Source organism: Brassica rapa, chromosome A06 (assembly GCF_000309985.2).
Source record: "Brassica rapa cultivar Chiifu-401-42 chromosome A06, CAAS_Brap_v3.01, whole genome shotgun sequence".
NCBI classification, from domain to species: Eukaryota; Viridiplantae; Streptophyta; class Magnoliopsida; order Brassicales; family Brassicaceae; genus Brassica; species Brassica rapa.
Window position 1 is genome coordinate 2,662,679 of NC_024800.2, and position 20,963 is coordinate 2,683,641.

At 35.0% G+C, this 20,963-nt stretch overlaps 3 protein-coding genes across 7 annotated transcripts; 1 reads left to right on the forward strand and 2 right to left on the reverse strand.

Annotated features, from left to right (window-relative positions):
* Positions 1-7: 7 nt before the first annotated feature.
* Positions 8-5,774, reverse strand: LOC103871467. 5 transcript variants are annotated; one of them, XM_033272130.1, is made up of 12 exons: positions 4,920-5,750; positions 4,367-4,624; positions 3,907-4,149; positions 3,644-3,793; positions 2,918-3,356; positions 2,017-2,809; positions 1,605-1,678; positions 1,438-1,519; positions 1,245-1,364; positions 1,059-1,165; positions 443-600; positions 8-343 (listed from the first exon to the last, which is right to left on the reverse strand). In XM_033272130.1, exons 1-12 carry the CDS (start codon positions 5,586-5,588, stop codon positions 164-166), a joined length of 3,273 nt encoding a protein of 1,090 aa, XP_033128021.1. In that variant the 5' UTR covers positions 5,589-5,750; the 3' UTR covers positions 8-163. The 5 variants fall into 5 exon arrangements, 3 of the variants coding, with proteins under 3 accessions (XP_033128021.1, XP_009147966.2, XP_009147965.2); XM_009149718.3 differs by having other exon boundaries at positions 443-597; positions 2,017-3,356; positions 4,920-5,763; XM_009149717.3 differs by having other exon boundaries at positions 2,017-3,356; positions 4,920-5,746.
* Positions 5,775-6,022: 248 nt separating this feature from the next.
* LOC103871468 (probable serine/threonine protein kinase IRE3) lies at positions 6,023-18,218 on the forward strand. Its single transcript, XM_009149719.3, has 18 exons — positions 6,023-9,007; positions 9,139-9,440; positions 9,587-9,630; positions 9,840-10,004; positions 10,087-10,857; positions 10,954-11,126; positions 11,261-11,504; positions 11,799-11,891; positions 11,978-12,115; positions 12,190-12,282; positions 12,468-12,624; positions 13,199-13,284; positions 13,515-13,606; positions 13,863-13,914; positions 13,999-14,055; positions 14,148-14,300; positions 14,411-14,488; positions 14,777-18,218. Exons 2-18 carry the CDS (start codon positions 9,158-9,160, stop codon positions 14,891-14,893), a joined length of 2,796 nt encoding a protein of 931 aa, XP_009147967.1. The 5' UTR covers positions 6,023-9,007; positions 9,139-9,157; the 3' UTR covers positions 14,894-18,218.
* LOC103871469 (glutamine synthetase cytosolic isozyme 1-5) lies at positions 18,065-20,751 on the reverse strand. The gene is made up of 10 exons (XM_009149720.3): positions 20,449-20,751; positions 20,169-20,208; positions 19,990-20,093; positions 19,837-19,885; positions 19,627-19,733; positions 19,271-19,358; positions 18,950-19,153; positions 18,798-18,851; positions 18,505-18,702; positions 18,065-18,407 (listed from the first exon to the last, which is right to left on the reverse strand). The coding sequence occupies exons 1-10, from the start codon at positions 20,529-20,531 to the stop codon at positions 18,261-18,263; spliced, it is 1,074 nt and encodes a 357-aa protein (XP_009147968.1). The 5' UTR covers positions 20,532-20,751; the 3' UTR covers positions 18,065-18,260.
* Positions 20,752-20,963: the final 212 nt, after the last annotated feature.

Genomic DNA, 20,963 nt, shown 5'->3' on the forward strand with positions numbered 1-20,963 from the left:
CGACTTAGAAACGGAAAGAACGGCACAAAACACAGATCATTGATGATTTTAACGCATTAACAAATTGAATCAAATGAATATGAACAATGTACGTGTGTGCTATATACATAACTACACAGAAAAGTGACCTGTAAAACTAAACAAAAAAACAGCATTCGAAGGCTTATCTTCTGTAGCTTACAGCCAACGGACACTGTGCCGAATCAGGGTGAAGAGCTTTGACCAAAGTCACAAACTTGAGTGCTTTCTCAGTGCAGCACCACTTGAGCTTCCATATCACTGAATCCACTCCTCTGGTCTCTTTGATCTTCAGTGACACAACCCTGCCTTGCGATTCAACCATCTGGAGAAGGGCAAATTTCAAGTTTGTACATCAAAACGTTCACATCACATCTCGATGAAGCGCGAGCAAAAGGGAAAGAAGAATGAAGACACTTATTACCGTCTCAGATATATCAGAAATGTAGCAGCACGAGTCAAGCGAGTAATATGGAACAGAAGAAGAATATGCTCTTTGAGAACTAAGTTGTGCCAAGTCTTCATTGCATATAAAGAGACGCCCACCAGCCACAAATAGCGACCGCCAACGCCACAACGCTTCTATTCAGCAAATCAAACAAAAATGTTAGTTTCCAAATCAGTCATAGCATGTATTGTAGGTTCTGGACACAGAGAACATAGATGACTGTAGTTACGAGACTGTGCTGTTTCATGGTTCATGATGCAGACTGCACCTTATTAGGAACATGCAAGTCAAACAAGGGACCCAAAATATTTTCTCCGGTAAAGTGCTCAGCGCCATATGTTATAAAACCACAGTAACAAAAAAGAAGGGACATTGGCTTGTTGTGAATATGAATCCTATACTCCGGGTTGCCTAAGTGAGCATAAGTAACTGATTTGGCCTAACCACAAGTTTGCGGAACTATCAATAGAAGATACACTCTCAAGCTTATTTTTCAGTTGTGGTTTAAGGGGAGATGCAAATTTGAGTGAACCATTTTATATCAATCTAGGATATCATAGATAATTGGATGGACACACAAGAAAGACTATACCTCCAAGGGTGCTGCTCTGAAATTGAAGAATATTGTACTGGAATATACTCAGCTTCAATCCTCCACAAATTTCTTTCTCAAACAAGTCCACCTGAATATTCTCTAGACTGCCATTAACATGGAAGAAAAGATTACGACAGTAAAAATTTACACAGCCGACTCTAGACTGAACGTTAAAAAGCTTACCTTCCAAGAGAGCATTTAGAATCCTGAGAATCAAAAACTTGTATGATATTGAGTAACTCTGTTGTCTTCTCAATGCACTTAGTAACAAAAATGTATTCTGCATCCTCCAAAAAGCGTAGCCTACACAGAAAGAACAAGAAGGATTCAGAACATATACATAAACCAAATCGGCAAAGCCGGAAACAACACCAACCTCACAAGCTGAAGTCCTAGACCAACTGAAACGTCTTGTAACTCGCTGATTTCATGGGAACACAGTACACTTAAGGTGCTCCCTGCAGAGACCCGAGGCCGTTAAGAACTCAGCATCAGCAAAACTTATGACATGATAGGCAAAGGAACACAGATGATTAGTCTAACCTTGATAAGTCGTAGACACACCCACGAGTAGCACGTAAAGCTTGTTTAGGGTGCTCAGCAGCAACACTGCTTCCCTGTATTTCAGAATACGGTCAAAAGGGAAGATAACAAATAGCTTCCTGGTATAACGATGCTTCTCAACTAGCTATGAAGTTAAATAAGATAAATAAAAATTCAAGTACGATTTTTCACACATCACCCACTTCAAGAAAGCCCAAGCATCTAAATCTAATGCAAACAATTCCGTTGAATACTAAGAAAGCTTAGCCATAATAAAAAAAAAAGGATGATATCACATCTCTCTCAGCAAGTCAAGAATTAAAAAACCTATGTATAAACCTACCGAAAGGGACTTAATATTACCATCATTTACCACTACAAACTAAACCACGAAAGTGTTACAAAAACTCACCGTTGTTTGTACTTAGAACCTTTCTGTAGTATATAATCACAGCTCATGTACGTCCTACAAGTTTCTTGAGAGCTGGAATCTGCCAGTTTTGCTGAAAAATATTCCTCTACTGAAGCACCCTTTCCTTCATGTGTTCTGTCAGTCCCCAAACATCTAATATTCCTACCACTACTACTACACATCATTGACAGAGAACTTCCTAGCAAATGATCAGAACCAGAAAAACAAATATCTGCGTCACCAATGAGAGATGCCTCCGCATTAGTAATGCAACTTTCCTCTTTCCGGAAGGAAACATATCGTTTAATAGGTTTCCTTATGCTTGTCTTTGTCTCAACCAAATGGCAAATATGTTCACCACTATGCAATTCAGAAAGAGTATTCTCCTTCATCGATCCATCAGTCCTTAAAGATCCTATTATGCTACTACCATTTTGCGGTTGAGAATCAAGAGAGCTTGTTACTTTCGGTTCACACCCTGGAATCTCCTCACGCAGTCTATTCACATCAATAAGATCTGTCAACCGACTGTTTTCATGGTTCGAATACTCAGACTCAGAGTCATAGTTATCATCTTCACTGCAGCTGCTTGTGCTATCAGATGATGCGACTGAATAAGAATCTGCAGACAGCTGTAAGATTTCTTCCACCAAGTTCTGACGTCGATGCAAGACATCTTTTTGATAATGAGGGGGTGACCCAGGATAAGTTGATGAAAATGATCCCATTATATCCTGGCCTATATCCAATGTTGACGCATTTCCATTTTCCGCTAACTTCCCCCCGGAAGGGGCTGTAGAAAACAGGTTGTTTGGTTCAACCGGTGCAAATTCCTGACTTTGATTTGTAGCTTGAAGGCCTAATGAAGAGATGTCACTAGTCATAGTCTGTGTCGCATTACCTTCAACGTACTTCAAATCATCCATACCGGTTTTGTGATCCATAGATGAACCATTGCATTCTAAATTTTTCCTATGGCTCTTATCTCTTGAAGCTCGTAAAGACCTGGACGAACATCTTCGTGTTCCACTATGCTGCCTTGAGGTTCCTGTTGTATTTGTACAGTATTTATTTTCCATATTGGTACCCAAGCTGTCTTTGCTGACATCTGCAAAATCCTCTGATGAATGATCCATCCATTCCTTGAACTCTCGTAGCCATAGAACAGAACGTTCTTTCTTCAGGTTTTCAACTTTCCTTATAAGACCAAATATGTCAGCATCTTGATCACACTTTAGATTGTCTTTGTTCTCGTGATCACATGACACAGTCTCTTGGTCAGAATTCACGTAGGTGCTCTCTTCCTCGCAATCAATAGAAGCCAGGCGGCAGATCATTTTCTGTTGAAGGTTAAAACAGAACAATAAGCTTACAGTAATTATTTATCAAACAAAATAAACCAAGATGCTGAAAAGAAACAAATAAAGAAGCTGAATGCCACATGTGCATGGCTGAAACGTTCACCAAAACAGTCACACCACAATGCCCAACAAACTGGCTTGAATTTTGTTTCGTTTCTACATTTTTTCCTAATTCACTATCACGAAAAGGTTCGATACAAGCAAGAGAAAATAATATATGCATGCATGTGTGCAAGTGTACTGTGAGTGGACTTGTGGCTACTTACCTTTTTTCTATTACAGTTTTCTTCTTCGTTACCTTCCTCTCTAGCTGGATAATAGAATCCGTAGCTGGCAGGCTCACTATGTCTATGGGCTACAATGATCTGCCTCTTCCAAAATTCTCTAGTTCCTATCTGTTTACCATCTAGCTTCAGCTGAAAGTCAATACACCACAAGATGCATTACAAGCCAAACAAAAGCAGGCAGTGCCATTTCTTTCGTCTAGATAAAATTCCAAGATCTCCAAAACAAGAATAAAGAAACTTACGCCATCTGGAAGAGCAATGTAGCTGAAGACATGTGCCCTGTACCATCGAGCACAGCACACTGGATTTCCTTCCAGCCACAATTCTTTGAGTAGTGAAAGACTCCAAAGCAACTCCAACTCCGAAAAATTTGAAATAATATTGTAGGATACATCAAGGCCTTCGAGTGACTTCAAGTTCTCAATCCCACGCAACGTAGTTAGAGCATTGTTCCTCAAAACAAGTTTTACAAGATGACATGATACCTGCATTGTCCCAAAACACCTGTTATGGGTCCCAAGTGTGAATATCAACGCTTCAGGACAGATGCATGTATCATTCCTAGACAATCAGAATACGAACCTCAAAGGACAAAAGCGAGCACTACAACATTCCTTCTCATCTAACAAACGTGAATGTTATATAACCTTAGATAAAACGAAACACATGCATGGATATAATGAAGCCTGAAGTTTCCTTCACCTGACTCAAGTGAGAGACCGTTCTAAGATGATTAAACCCCAGATCAAGGTGCTTCAGTTTGGTGCATCTCCTGAGATTATCCACTTTCGCAAACTTGTTTCGACTCAGATCAAGCGACTCAGCAGCTGGAAGAAGCTGCAAGGACTCATCCATGAGCACAAGACGGTTACAAGAACACGATACAACCGCCAACTTGTTCCACTCCTGCGAATTCGTTATCTCGGCAATTCTACTGGCGAAAACATGCCGCAACGCATCCTACATCAAATGGTACCAACACATTACTCAAAACGATTCATAGATATATAACTTCAACTGCTCATTATCCATCCCAACTATACTAATAGTGTTCAATTTTTTTTTATCGTCTTATTTTAACCAGGGTTAGTGGCCTGCTGGCGATTAACTTGAGGGCAAAAGCCCAATACGGTGAAGCCTCCCGGTCACTGGGAATTAACATTTCGGTGACTAGTCTGGACCATTTCTGCGGAGATAATTCAAAAAAGAAAAAAAATAGTGTTCAATTTCTCTGTATAACAAAATTGTAACTAACAGTGGAGTTATGGCAAATGATCTTCTCCAAGGTGTGACGGAGCTCGAGCAAGCCCTTAGCCGGAGAAGTCGACAAATCGCAGCCACGAAGCTCCAAAACCTTAAGCCTACCAAACGGAATAAGAGACAACGGCGTCGGATCACGAGCCGGGGAAGGAAGCGTGGAGACGACCTTAACCGAAGTGAGGATTCGGAGTATACGACGGAGCTGCTCGAGCGCGCGGTAGTCTCCTAGGTCGGACACGTAAGCGCGAAGGTAGTCAACAGGAGCGCCGGAGAGCATGCGCTCGAGCTCACGGAGAGAGTCAAGGCGGAGGTGGATATAGTGAAGACCAGCTGGATTGAGCTTGAGAACAATCGTTTCCTCGAGGAGAGACTCGGTTTCTTCTTCTAGAAACTTCTGTAGCTTCTCAACGTAGCGATCTCCCGTCACAATCGCCATTGGAATCGAGTCGTTAAGAAGGCGGAATCGGGGTAGAGAGAGAGGGAGGTTTTGGAGGTGTAAAGATAGAAACCGCCATGGCTGATTGATTACGGAGAGAGAAGAGCGACGGGGGAAGACGAATGATTGGAGAAAGAGAGGGTAAAATGGGAAATTTGAAAATAGTTTAAGGGTGTTTTTGTCTTTTGCATAGTATGTGCTAAAATTCAAGAAACACATGGCAGCCATGCCTTTCAACAATCAACCTGGTGTCCTACTCCTCCCCATGTGGTGTTACAAGTAATTCTGATTCTGTTTTCAGGTTGGTCGAACCGGATGAGTTGTAGAAGAACAAATCGATTTGAGATATTGATTAAACCGAAGGAATAAAAACAAAAGCATATACTCTAGACGCCCTAGAGGTTCATGGTTATAATCACCTACATTAATAGTGTAAAATAAGTTTTAAAAGCAAATTCATAACCAATTCAGGCCAATTCTAGAAAGGTTTTTATAATATTTAAAATCAGTGGAGCCGAAAAAAATATATTGTAAATTGAAACAAAATTTTTGAAAAAATGTTAAGATTTTTCTCCGAGATTTTGAGGAGATAAAAAAGAGAGTTTTTTATTTGATGTTTTTGACTTTTTCAGTTGTTTCTAATAGTTGTTTAGTTTAATACCATTAAATAGATGCAGTATTAAAAAATGCATATGCTATATATGTATAAATTACTATAGATTTTTTGCTTCGAGTTTCTGAAATTATGTTTACTTTTCTTTTCGTCTACACTACTTTCCTTTTGCATTTTCTTAAGTCGTGAGTTGAAAAGGGGAGAGAGATTGGAGAGACGATTTGTGTATGGCTGTTATCCCATTAATTTTTGTCACACATTAATTTTAAAGTCTATTTAATTTAGTGAGATTATATATTCGAATCACAAATTAAATTAGATTTAATTTAATATAAATAAAATATTTGAGTCACCAATTAAGTTATTTCTGTTTAAAGTATATGTAATTCCATTTAATTAAATATCTGAATCCCAAATAAACTTATTTTCATTTTAACTATTTTAATTAAATTTAAATTAAATATTTGTCACTGATTAAGTTGTTTTCATTTAAAGTTTATTTCAATCAATTTAAATAATGTGAATCTCCTAAATAGCCTCTTTTTATTTTTCACTTTCTAAAATAGAACCCAAAAATCAAAATGACCATAATATGTTTTACTAAGAGGTTAGATGACGATTATATTCTTATTTATTATTGTAATTAATTATTTATTGAATATAAAAAATTAAACAAATATTTTAAAATTTTAAAATAATAAAACTGAAAGATATTTTTGATTTTTATCAAAATTATATTCACAATTTCCTTTTTTCTTTAATTATATTTGTTTTTTAAAAGAAATTTGAAGACTTTCCTGAACATATATGATATTTTCCTAAATTTCTAATTTTTTAAATTAACGAATGTCTTCATAAATGTGTAAATATACTTTTTGAATGTACAATTTATGTTTATCTATGTAGATATTCCTAAATGTATACGTCATCCTTCTGAATTTGATTTATATGAATATTTAGGAAAATATTATTCAATTTATGACATCTCTCGAGAATTGACAAAGTTGTTTTTAAAAATTTATAATATATTTTATAAAATTAGATATCAAATCCATGAAGATCTTCCAAAAACTGTAAGAAGGTGGTATAGATATTTAGAAATATCTTATATATATATATATATACATTTATGAAAGTTTTTCAAATTTTTATGAAGATATTATACATAGTTATCAATATTTTTAAATATAGGAAGATATCCTACATATTTGACAATACCTTATCAATTTTAGGAAGATACTATACTTATTAAGGAAGATATCATATATATTCAAGAAGGTCTTCCACAAACCTTTTTAAGAAAAAATTGTTTCCTAAGAAATTTTCCTCCCTAAAAAAAAGAGCTTCAATTGTTTTTGAATTTTTTTATGAAATAAAAAAAATTCTAAGTATTAAAAAAAATTATTTGGATATTTATTTTGTGTTGAAAACATTTTAGTGCTATCTTAATGTATTTTCTCACTAAAAAATATCTATGAAAGTTTTGCTTGTTGCAGTCTTTATCAAACTTATCGGTAGAAACTATACTTTGTACTACTTATGCATTTTAATTTGAAAGTTTTTTTACAAAAAAAATAATATCTATGAAAGTATTTTTTAGTTGCATATCGAGTCACTTATAAAATTAAATTATAATTAATATGAACTTGAATTAAAAAACACACACCCAAATATGCAGTGATGACATTGTTATTGATGGATAAATTTCATATGGATTTAAAATGTTCTTAAGTAAAAAATTAATTATAAAAATATTATGTATATAGTTACTGGAAATTATCTGGTAAAATAAAATATTATAAAATTTTATAATAATGTATTTTAATTTGTTATGAATGTACTACTTCACTAGCAATTATCATTTATCTCTAATTTATATCGGTTTATTTAGTTTATAAATGTTGACAATAAAAGTAAGAAGATCCAACTAAATTCTTATCTCCAGTTTAATTATAAATTATTTATTAACTTGATAAATAATATTTCAACGGTCATAATATGTCTTAAATTAGTTTATTTTAATACTTTAAAATAAAGTATATATTAATTTCACTCAAAATCATCAGTTATTAATTAAAATTATATTTTGTCAATAATAAATTCACTTTTAAAATTTATCTTAATTAATGTTTAAGCTTATTATCACCGTTAAACTTTAAAAATCTTAAAATATTATCAAATCAAAGTTAGTTAGTTTAATAATATAAATATAAATTAAATAACAGGCAATCAGAACTATAATTTTTATTTTTCTTATTGTTGGCACCAAATTATAACTTTAGAACCCACATTTATCTCAAATGTCGGTTTATATATTGTTCATTTACTTTAAAAATGGTGATAACAAAAGCAAAAACATCCAACAATAAAATATTTATCTTTGAAATAGATTTATGAACTATCTATTTATTTATTAAATACCAAAAAAAAAAATCCAATAGCAATAGTCTATCTTTAAATTAATTAAGATTAATAATTTAAGTATAAACAAAATATGCGTACAATGTCATGCAAAATATTTATATATTAATAAAATTATATTTTTGTCAAAAATTAATCACTCCAAAAACTATATTAAATTCACTTTTAAAATATATATTAAAAATATATTAATTTTATTTTTACCGTTAATTTTTAAAAAGAAATCTCAGCCATAACAGTAACTCCAAAATTAGCTATTTATAATAATTCAAATACAAACAAAATATAGTGTGCTAAATCTTGGAATATTAATCCATTCCTTATTTTGCAAGCCAATTATAACTTGACAACCCACACTAAATTCATCTCTGGGATTATTAACCCTCTTGAAAATCTGACAAATGTCGTATCTAATCTACTCATTTTATGCAAATCAGCATAAGAACAATGATGTCCATTAGTCTTTAATCCTATAGAAAATCTAGTGATTGTGTAATCTACTCCACTCATTTTATGCATATATATGCAGAAAACGAAGCCTGTCGTCATTAAGTTGAAAGTGATCGTAAAACATTTGTTTAATCGTATAAACTAAGGTTTACGTCCTCGACAGGTTTGACTCTTGTGTTTCACCTTTGCTTTGAAAATATTAGCTCTCCCTCTTACACTGTTATACAGTTACGTCATCTTCTTCGAGAGATTGTGTTTCTGAAATGGAGTTTTTGTTTTGTGTGGTGAGATTAGGTTTTTGGGAAAATCAGATATGGTGTTCAAGAAACTGAGGAGGCTCTTCTCTTCCTCGAAGAAGGTCGAAAGCGCCAACACTCCGGCGAATTCTCCTAGCGAATCCGACGATAGGGAACGAAGATCCAATCGGATACTTGGCTTCGCCGCAGTTTTAATAGCGTTCGCGAAGAAGCATTGCAAACGAGCTGAAACGTCTACCCTGGGTTTGAATCGGAGGTCCCTCCGGGTGACGCTGGAAGCTTGCTTCAGCTTTAGGAATGATGAAGCAACTCCGGAGTTGAATACTCATCAGGACTCGGGTACGAGTAGTGATGATCACATATGATCAAAACTCTCTTGTTCATGTTGTTGTTATGTTGCACATCGTGTGGAAATGTTGTCTTAGGCAACAGTTAATATTTCAATTATTGTATTCTCACGTTTTGATTGTGATGTTGCTAAGCAGATACTACATCCAACGTATCACCTTGCGACTTGGGCACACCTGAGGTACGTAATCGTTTCTCCTTAGTCCTTAACGTCATCAAACAAAAAGGGGTTTGTGTGAGGACAGCCGAATGAAACATTGGTCTTGGCCCCATGGAGACATTTTACATAGATTTATGAATTTTTTAATTAAAATTGTGAAGAAACGTTTAAAACCCTCCAAAATCTGAGATCCGGCCCTTGTTCTGACATGTATCTATCTGTCTTTGTAGAATCCAAAGGAGCTAGAACCCCCTCGTTATCAAGCCTTACTTAACATGACCAGTGCTCCAAGAAAGTGGTTTTCTGGTGACAAAAAGAGCTTTTCTCATGAGTTGAATGCGGAAGGAGTAAGACCTTTTCCATTAAGGAAGCCTCATAGGTCGAACAGCTGGGAGGTAGTCTTGGTGCTCTTGTCTATGTGTTAACTTCATTTGGAAATTTGTTCAATGCATGCTCTAATCGTCTCCTCTTAAGCAGGAAGTATTGAATCATATCAAGGCCAAATTTAATAAAGCAAAGGAAGAAGTGAATGTCGACCTTATACAATTTTCTGAGGACTTGCTTGGAATCTCAAAGGAAAATAATCATGAGTTGAAGGTTATAACTGGAGACTTAATGATTTTGACACTGAAATGTACCAGTGCTAGTTCAGGAAAGTTCTGGCTTCAATGTGAGAGGATAGTTCGAGAGTTAGATGATAAACGGCAGGAGCTTGCCCCTGGTGTTCTCAAGCAGCTTCATACTCGCTTGCTGTTTATTCTTACCAGATGTACTAGATTACTTCAGTTTCGCAAGGAAGGTTGGAGGCAGGAGGAAGATTTCGAACAACTAAGTCACTCAAGACTTCTCTCTTCTTCGTACAATGAAACTTCTTGGAATAGACTTCCATCTATAGTGTCGAAAGGTGTAAAAGAAGCTGCAGTATCAATTATTTGTCGTATATGCGAGGAGGATGTTCCCACCACCCACCTGGAAGTTCACTCTAAATTATGTGAATTGGCTGATAGATATGATCACAAGGGTGCGAGTGTTGATGCGCGGCTGGCGAGAGTTGCTTCGACTCTTATTAGTATCATTAACTTTAGGCTAAGTGACTGCTCCCAAGACGACATGCTAGACTGTTTCGGTGATCAAGGCATGACTACTACTTCATCTGCCAGTAACATGACTCCTAGATCCCCTAGACCCAATCCATTTGAATTGTTAGGAGGCAAGGCTACATTCTATGACCGGTATGATATTCCACTGGTAGGTCTTGGTACTGCTCTATGATCATACTTTCCTAGCCTTTTGTTATTTAATATGCTGGCCTGACGAATCACCTCTGGACAATTGATGATGCAGATGACTGCACTTTCTAACATTGCAAGACGAGCAGCAGAAGCCATATCACATGATGATAAATCCATGACGATCTTATATTCTTGTCTTCGTGACTTGAAGGTTACCGTAGACCGCAGAGATTTTGCTGCGCTTACAGTAGAAACTTTCGGGACACGCATAGAAAAGTTGATACGGTGAGTTCTTAGAATATATTATTGGCTTTCTCCCCATGCTGTCTTTGCTTGCAGTATAAGTGTTCTGGGAAATGAATCTATATACACTTATCGTTTGAGGCAAATTTTAATAGAATATTTTATTTATTATGTAGTGCTAAGTATCTTCAGCTGAACGAGATTCTGGATGATGAAAAAGTTGACCTGTCAAGCACCGTAATTGATGAAGATGTTCTTTTGGAAGATGATGTTGAACGCAGTTTGAGGATCAGATCAGTACATCTGCGGGACCGCATATCCATAGATGATTTTGAGGTGATAAAAGAAATTAGTCGAGGAGCTTATGGGAGAGTTCTTTTGGCTAAAAAGAGAGCAACAGGAGACTTATTTGCAATTAAGGTATTTAAATTTCATTTCGCTTTGCTTCTGTTACTCTTCTCGTCGATTATTTCGGATGTCAGGTAGTTCGGATTGGGGGCTAGAGAATCCACATAGAAACTGGCAAATTTTTGGTTCAGATTTTTTTTGAGTAGCTTTGGATCTATTGGGCTCGGTTCGGATAATAAAATTAGGAACCGTCTAATACCTTTTAATTCTGGTTTTGGGTTTAGTTATTTCGGGTAATTCGGGTAAAATATTAGTCAAACTTTTTTTTGTAAGATACTGTAACTGGGAGGCTTTCATACTCCTTAGGTTCTGAAGAAGGCAGATATGATCCGCAAGAATGCTGTTGAAAGAATACATGCTGAACGAGATATTTTGATCAACGTCCGCAATCCCTTTGTCGTAAGCTGCTCTTACCATTTATAGCATGTGTTTCTCTCTGCAGAGATTCCCTTATTTCTAACGTAACCTTCTTCTTTTTTGACCAGGTTCGATTCTTCTATTCTTTTACTTGTCGCGAAAACCTGTATCTTGTGATGGAGTACGTGAATGGGGGTGATGTTTTTTCAATGTTAAAACTTATTAGCATGGATGAAACTGTTGCCCGTGTATACATTGCCGAAGTTGTAAGTGTGTAATGCACACAGATCATGCCATATTTAACAAGGAAATTTATCAAGACTTTGTGATTCAATGTCAGGTCCTAGCTTTGGAATATTTACACTCTGAGGGTGTTGTGCATCGTGATTTGAAACCTGACAATATATTGATTGCACATGATGGTCATGTTAAGGTAATTAATAGCCATTTTAGAAACTTATATAGAGTATTATCAGGCTTCAGAATGTTTAGTTGACTTCATGCAATCTCATAAAACTCACACAGAGAATTAGCCTCTCCAGTTAATAACTGTAAATATAATATTAGTACCGTGTTTCCCTGTACACCTTATGGTACCTTTTTGCTTCATTTGTGCAGTTGACAGATTTTGGGCTCTCTGAAGTTGGTCTCATCGACAGCACCGGTGATCTCTCTGGTCCAAAAGTGCCAACATCGGAGCATAAGTCTGAAAGGCGAGATATGGCTGGCACTCCTGACTACATGGCGCAAGAAATTCTTCTGGGGACAGGACATGGTACACACTTCCTTCTTATCTTTTTGTCCGCTTGTATCTCTATTATTTCAGTCTTATTTTGAGTAGAAATTGGTGTTGGGTTGAGATTAAAATGATTAGTCCTACTCCTAGGTGAGGATTGTTAATCTGAATAACAAAATTTGTTGTATATATCAAGTTGATTACAGCTCTAGTTATCTTGTGGAAAACTTGAATGTATTGCGTATCACTAAGTTAGGCCACTCAAATTCGTACCAAATTTTTGCTCTCTGCTGTCTGTCTGACAATAGTTTCTGTTTATCACATACTCAGTCTGTAAAGATTGATATACTTCAATAACTGTGATATGACTCTAGTGCACACAAGAATTATATAGAAAATTTACGCTAAGCTTCCTTTTAACCCTAAGCGCTCTTGGAGATAGGTTGATTCCTGAAATCTTTATATAAGTATACAATCTAATAGAAAGAGGAAAATGATTAAACCTAATACAGAAAGAAAACTTCAAAACAATGATTAAAAATAAAAATCACCAAAACTAATTATATAAAATATCCTAAAAACCCTAACCATGGTTATATATCAAACTGTTCAGGTGCAACTGCGGATTGGTGGTCTGTTGGCGTCATTTTGTTTGAATTCATTGTGGGAATTCCGCCCTTCAATGCTGATAGTCCTGAGGTCAGTGACTTGATATTGCATCGTTCCTGTAAATAGTTTTGGTAGAGGAGATAGAGGTTTCTCAAGGTTCATCAAATACCGGGGGTCTTTTTTTTCATAATGGCCTCTTATCTTTGTATAATTTTCATTTCACATCTTCATAATTTATATGTTGCGACAGTATTTTATATCTCTAGTTCACTCTCCAACTCCCTGATATTTTGATCTGCATCTTCTTTGTTGGATTCTAGCAAGTATTTGATAATATTATCAACCGGAGAATACCATGGCCTAGTGATCCAGAGCAGATGATGAGCTATGAAGCCCGTGATTTGATAGATCGGTTAGTGACTTTTCTTTACATCCAATCATATGCATAGTGAAAATAGTCCTTAATTTGTGGGCACCTTTGTTGTAAACATCAATAAGCAAACCCGTTTTTCTTAATTTATGAACTATATGTATCTTCCCATAAGGGTCCAAGTAAATGCATGCCTATTCTGATCATGCTTGGTTCAAGATCAGCTTATAACCGAATTGAGAAGAAGGCAAGACTATATTTTCTTTTCCTGTAATATTGTGTCATGTGCTTTATCCAGGTTATTAACGAAAGATCCTCATCAGAGACTTGGAGCTAGAGGGGCGGCTGAGGTGACATTGATTTTTCTTTTCTTGAAAGACTGAGTCCACTTTTTTTTTGTTAAGTGCTGTGATGAAGCAAATATCATTACACAGGTCAAGCAGCACATCTTCTTTAAAGACATAAACTGGGACACTCTACCAAAGCAGAAGGTGAATTAATTTATCCTTTTGCTTTAAAAGTTGTAAGCTTTGCAAACTCCTTTATTATTTATTTTCTTTCATTGCTTGTTTTTTTTTCCTAGGCTCCATTCGTGCCGGAAACAGAAGATGCTCTTGACACAACTTACTTCCTTAGTCGCTACGCTTCGGATAAGCGATCTTCTCCAACCAATGAGAATGGAAAGTCTTGTGAAAGTGGCAGCAGTGGTTGCCTCAGCAACGATCACAACGATGGGGTACTGTTTGATGATCCACTCTCATTCCTCCTCCGAAACGTTGATGTTTTTTTTTAATTCTATAGATGTGTAATTTCCCTATATTGGATCAATATTGATGGTATATGCAGGTTGATGAACGTTGCGGACCTGCAGAGTTGGAAACTAATGTTTCGGAAAATAACCCATTTGATAACTTCTCCTACAAGGTACTGTATATTTCCTCCGAATATCCAATCATAGTTTTATACAGTTGTAGAAGTTCACTTGCAAGTTTCGTTCATAATTGATATCTATACATAGGTTGCTAGCTTTGTCAACTTGCAGAATCCTCCTACTATAAATTATGAACTTGTGTGTCTGTCTCCATCAAGAACTGTCATTTACTTCTTTTGTTATGGCAAATGACTTTGAGTAAACCCTATCTTTTGAAGTGGTATTCTTATAAGAAAATCAGTTATATAACATTCTGACTTGCTCTTTTTTATGGTATGAAGAACCTCAGTCAGCTGGCATGTATCAATCGTGATTTGGTGTCCAAAGGTCAGAAACATGGAATAGCAACAACTTTGTATCCAAGACAACAAACAAATCAATGCTACAATTATCTTTGAGGCTTTGGCGTTCCTACCTCCAGAGAGAGATTATCTAACTTTCTTTACTTTTTCGCAATGCATCTTTCAAATATGTTCATAGATTTTGAATAAGAGACGCCATTTTCAAACCAAAGCTATAAAACTAAGCTATATGTATTACAAAAGTGAAAAAGATTTAAGCTGCAGATAAGATCAGAATCATCATCTCTCGTTGTCTTCTGCCTTTTTCTCTGTAAAAGCATCAAATTTGAAACCATGGTTCCTTCCTATCATGTGTATGAATACCTCTGGGACCTCTTTAAGAGTGTCAAACAGTTATATATACTGTTGCTGTTGCACCCATTCCCACCTAATTTATTACCGGATATGCATTAGCTGCTTAACTCATAAACTCTCATGTTTGGTAGCCAAAAAATGCAAAGGGTTGTTTTGTGGGGAAAAATAAAAAATTCACAATGTGTTGGTTTCACTTTAATCTACGAAATATTAAAAGTTTGTCTACATTTTCATCAATATATCATCCATTCATTCGTTTTATATAAATCACTCGCAAAGTGTTTATTTTTATATAATTAACCTGTCACTTGGAAGTATGGATGTGATAAGAGAATAAAAAATAACAAGTAGAAGACACAAGTTTTTCTTTTCGATTCAATAGAAAGAAAACAAATTACACCATTCTGTTAATGCATAAATCAGACACACCTTCCTGAAGAACTATCATTCCTTCTACAAAAAGATTCTAGTGATATTATTTAAATTTTAGATATTTTCAACTTAATTAATTTTGTTTCAAAGGTTGACGCTGCATTACAAAATCTGAAGTTAACAATACAGAAAACAAATATTATTCCGAAAACAGTGGACTAATAGGCCTAAACAGATCTGAGCACAACACCAAATTAAACAATCAGTTTATTTTTGTCGGCAACAAAAGTCGGTTACATATGCTTTTTCCTTGCGTTTATAATACAATTTCATTTTCATTTACTATTTTTTGCCTATTTTTTTACTATTCACACTCATATTCCTAACCCTACGTATTATTTTCTCTTACTTGAGTTGTTTATGCAATCATAAGAGTATTTTGAGTAAGTTTTTAATGAAAATTCAAAAATTGACTGTTTAAAAAAAATTCTCACTAGAGAGAGAGAATTTTCATTTAATGAAAATTCGCACTAAAAAATAAATCTCATTATATAATTTTTTTTACTTTACTTGAACAATCATGGTAATATGTTAAGCATTTGCTTTGCTTTTTTTAATAAATGCAATATTTTTTGAATAATCCAAATTTTCATGGTTCAAAGGTTCTATTTAAAAGTTTTGTCCTAGGGCCTACGATATGTTTAAGCCGGCACTGACTATATCTTCACCCGAATGGTTCCCTGAAATAGGAGAGTTTCTAAAATCATAATGAATATGTACCAAGCAGTAACTCAAGGGTTTCAACCACATTCGATATGGAAATACTTACTAAAAGTGGAACAAAAGTGACTTCTGAATTGGACATTCAATTAATTGTTATTTTACCGGTTTATGTATTATTAATTTAATCTCCGCAAGTACTTGTGAGTTTATACTTTCAATTTGAGTTTATATATATATTTCTATCTATACTATAAAACAGAATCCCTTATAGGATTATGCCCTTAGTTTTTGAAAGTATTACAAAAGAATATCATTTCCATATTTTGATTTTTTAAAATTAATTTTGTCTAAATATTTTAGACCAATCGCAGGATTTATTGTCTAATCACTTTGCTTGCAGCAGTATTTATTAATCTATGTTTACTCCTAATGTTCTCTCTTTTAATTTCTTGACTGCTTCCTTTTAAAAATTTTAAAGACCACGTATTAACTACACTATATATATATGAACTTGGGCAGCATAACTTGTATTAACTAAGGAACCATATTTGAGCTTTCTTAATATTTGAGATTTTGCTTGACCAAAAACCTAGGGATTTCAAAAAATATTTTTGATTCAAAACTGGAGAATCGACTAACCTAATGCTAATATGCTATATATACAACTACAGCTAATTTAAGTTTTCTTATCTCTATTCCAAGCCGAAAATATCTTCTATTATGTAGGTCACCTCTTTGAAATAGGTGAAACGTTTCAAAACATCATATAAATATATTTTTGAGAATCTATATTATTAAACCATAGATAAAACTTTTTTATCCCTACATGTTTTATTATAAATTATATACGTTTCAATAACTGATATATAATTATTTAGTGTGTAAAAGAAAATTATATTTTATATCAATATATTAAATGAATTACATATCATTCATTCATCGGTTCAACCGGTTAGTTTTAGGTTTTATAGGGTTTTTTGCAGGTTTTATCGGGTTTTTTTGCAGGTTTTATCGGTTAATCGGTATTTTCTAAAACCCAAACATGATTACATATCAGATTATTGGTTTAGTGGTTTGACCGCTAGTACGGGTGGAGTATAAAAACGATGATTCAAATAAAAAAAATTTAAGTAGAAATATTCCTATACATCAAATTAACAAAACTTTTGAAATATTGTTAATAGGATTTTTCATCACAAAATATCCCGCGCTTTGAAAGCGCGGATCAAAATCTAGTGAAGACAACTTAGACAAGATTTATGTTAACATATTACAGTTATTGTTTCTACTATTCGACCCTCTGGCCTCTGTCATAAGTTAAATACCATTATATTCTTATAGATACCAACATGTTCTCAAGGTTTCTTGTAAGTGACGGTAGACTAAGCCGCGAGCTGGACCAAGACTAATTCGTGATCGAACATGCCAATTTAGTGGAGTCCTTCGCGCTCCTCTGTTACATGTTACACAAAAGGCAATCATACTTGACAAAGCTAATCACAAATTTTGATGAAAAGTGACCAAGTAAGGGAGCAGATAAACTTCCCATACATAGGCATGAAATCATAGACATGCAAGAAGCTTCTCGTCTCTGCTAAAATAGTAAGCGCCTCTGTCTCAACTCTCTCACTGGATACCTTCCTTCTGATCTCAATACCCGAGTTTTTTTTGGTCTCTTTTAATTCAAGATCACCAGTCCGTCTGTAGTAGGAATGAACCTTACTTGGATCACAAGTCTGATAATATATTTGAAGTATTTGCATAAGGTTACCAACTTAATACATAGATCTGCTGGAGCAAATTAATTAAAGAGTATGCTTTAAAAAGTAAGAACTAAGAACCTTTATTTTCCCAATTCAATTTTGTTTAACACTAACAACTGAACCAGGATAAACAAACAATAGGATCAAGACCATCCCATGAATTATTAGCAATAAAAAAAAAAGTCTCAAACCGAAATTAAACCGAAACATGAAGAAACAAAAGAACGTATGCAACAACTTCAAAAGAAAGCTTAGCCGAGGATGGTGGTTTCAGCTATCATGGAGGTAACAAGATAAGGATCCATATTAGACGAAGGCCTTCGATCTTCAAAATAACCTTTCCCTTCTTTCTCCGTATCTCTTCCCACTCTCACCGATGCTCCACGATCCGCAACTCCCTACTCCCAACAAAACCAAATTACACACATCAAGAAAGCTTGTATAAAGCATCACAAATCCAAAACTATATATTTGATTTTATTCAATATCTCATACCCAAGAGAACTTGTTGATGTCTGCGGTTTCATGCTTCCCAGTGAGACGCCTCTCATTGCCTTCACCATAAGCAGCAATGTGTTGTTTATGTTTCACTTCAAGCTTCCCTATTGCTTTCTTGATCAAATCCAATCCTCCTTCTTTCCTCATTGATTTTGTACTGAAGTTTGTATGAGCAGCTGCTCCGTTCCAATCACCCTAATCATTATCAAACCGCCATAGATAACAAACCCAACTCAAACAAAAAAAATCCATGATAACTACAAAAAAAAAAGAGTCTTGATGATCCGTACCTCGATTGGTTTGGGATCAAATGAGACAATTACGCCGCATATCTCAGTAATCCTCTGCCAAAATAAACACAAAATGATTCATAAGAGATACAAAAAAATGCTACTTAGTACAAAGAAATAAAAATGCTTTATGTATATCGTTTTTTAATCACCTCGAGTATGTAGCGAGCAACCCATAACTGATCACCTGCACCAATACCAACAGTAGGGCTGATTTGAAACTCCCATTGACCAGGCATGACTTCACCATTGGCACCACCTATGCTTAAACCAGCGTAAAGACAAGCTTTGTAGTGACCATCCACAATGTCACGCCCAAAGGCTTTGTCTGCACCCACCGCACAATAGTACGGTCCCTGTTCATCAAACACACACACACACAAAAGGGAGAGATATTGATATCAGAAACATGTTCTTCATATTAAGAGTTTAGTCTATGAATTTATAAGGAGAAATGTTAAGCATTAGTGTACCTGAGGACCAGGAAAGCCACCAAGGGGCCAACCCAATGGCCACTTGACGTCTTTCTTAAGTAATGTGTATTCTTGCTCTATCCCAAACCTAATAAATAACACATCCAAATATCAACCCGAATTATAATTATGAAATTAACCAAACTAAGAATTATATATATTCATCAACCGATCGGTTATCAAATGTTTTCAGCGAACCGAAAGTTAAACTTAACCCGATATTAGTCATACCGAACCGAACTGAATCAACCACTATTTTCAAGAAAACAATTTTTGTAGACAATTAAAATATATATTTGTCCTAAACTAAACCGGCTCCAAACCAAGACTCAAAGTGAAATATGGAATCATCTTACCAAGGCTCTTCAGCCTTCACATTGGGATGATCGAAGATTTTCACGGCTTTGTGCCTATTGTTGGTCGGGATTGGATCTCCTTTCGGTGTGTAAGCATCACACATCACCTGATTTAATTATAATTATTAAAGAAATTTTGAATTCATAAAATCCTCCAACAAAAATAATAATCAGATGAATCTTTTGCTAAAGAAAATCAGATGAGCTTACGAGAATGTTATTCCCTTTCCTGAATGGGTCTTTAAAAATCGCTTGAGGACTTTTTTAGATTCATTTCAAAAATAACATTAAACAAACATAATAGTTAATAATAATAAGTTTTAATTCATTATACTTGAAAATAATTTATGTGAAGAAGATTACTATAGAATGACTTCACTGTCATCTCCGGCGGCTTGATTGGTGCTGGATCCATCGTAGTTCCATTTCGGAAGCTTTGATGGATCACTTACTGGTCCTGGTAATGTCTGTATTAAAAAAAAAGTTTTTTGATTATAGAGTTAAAATAAAAGAGAAAATAGTGTAAATATTATTATTCTTACCCTGCCTTTGCTTCTAATGTCCATTCCAGACCCACCGATCCTGTTCTCACGAAGACAAGAATAAAAACTGTATGTTGTTAACAGAGCCATGTAAGAACATGCGCATGCTTTGATAAAAAAAAAAATACGCATGCAGTAAGATCGAGAAATCTACAGAACAAAAAAAAAAGATCGAGAAATCTAGATGAAATGCAGCAGTGTTCATGTCCAAAACGGGACATAGCAATCAAGAGATTAAGCAAACACAAAAGAGTGACATGATCAGGGAAAATGATCGAACCATATGTATTCAGCGATGATTTGCTTGGTGTCGAGATTGAGGTTTAGGAGATCGGAGAGTGGAGACATTTTTTCTGTTTCCATCAAGCCGAAGAAGAAGACGATCGAGTTATAATAATCAGTCTGAGGTGAGCACTGGCTCACTCTGCTTCGCTCACTCACTTTTTATATAGAAGCGGCTAACTATCCGGAGATCCTATTTTATTGTTGACCAGTTAAATATAATTATTTTAACATATTAAACAAAAATTACAAAGCTAGCATTCTTGTGTATGTGTTTATTTTAAATATCAACTTTCCTCTAAATTATTAGACGAAATTGTTTACAAAATCAAAATATGAAATAACAGACGTAACAAGATTTGTGGATCATATTGCGGTGTAACAACAGATGCATTAATGATTTTAAAAAATGCAAAGAGGAGCCGGTAGAATAGAAGAAGGGACGAGATGACATGTGTTAAAGCTTACGTCAGTAAAAGACACGAATCAGAGGCACAGATGTGAACACCCTTT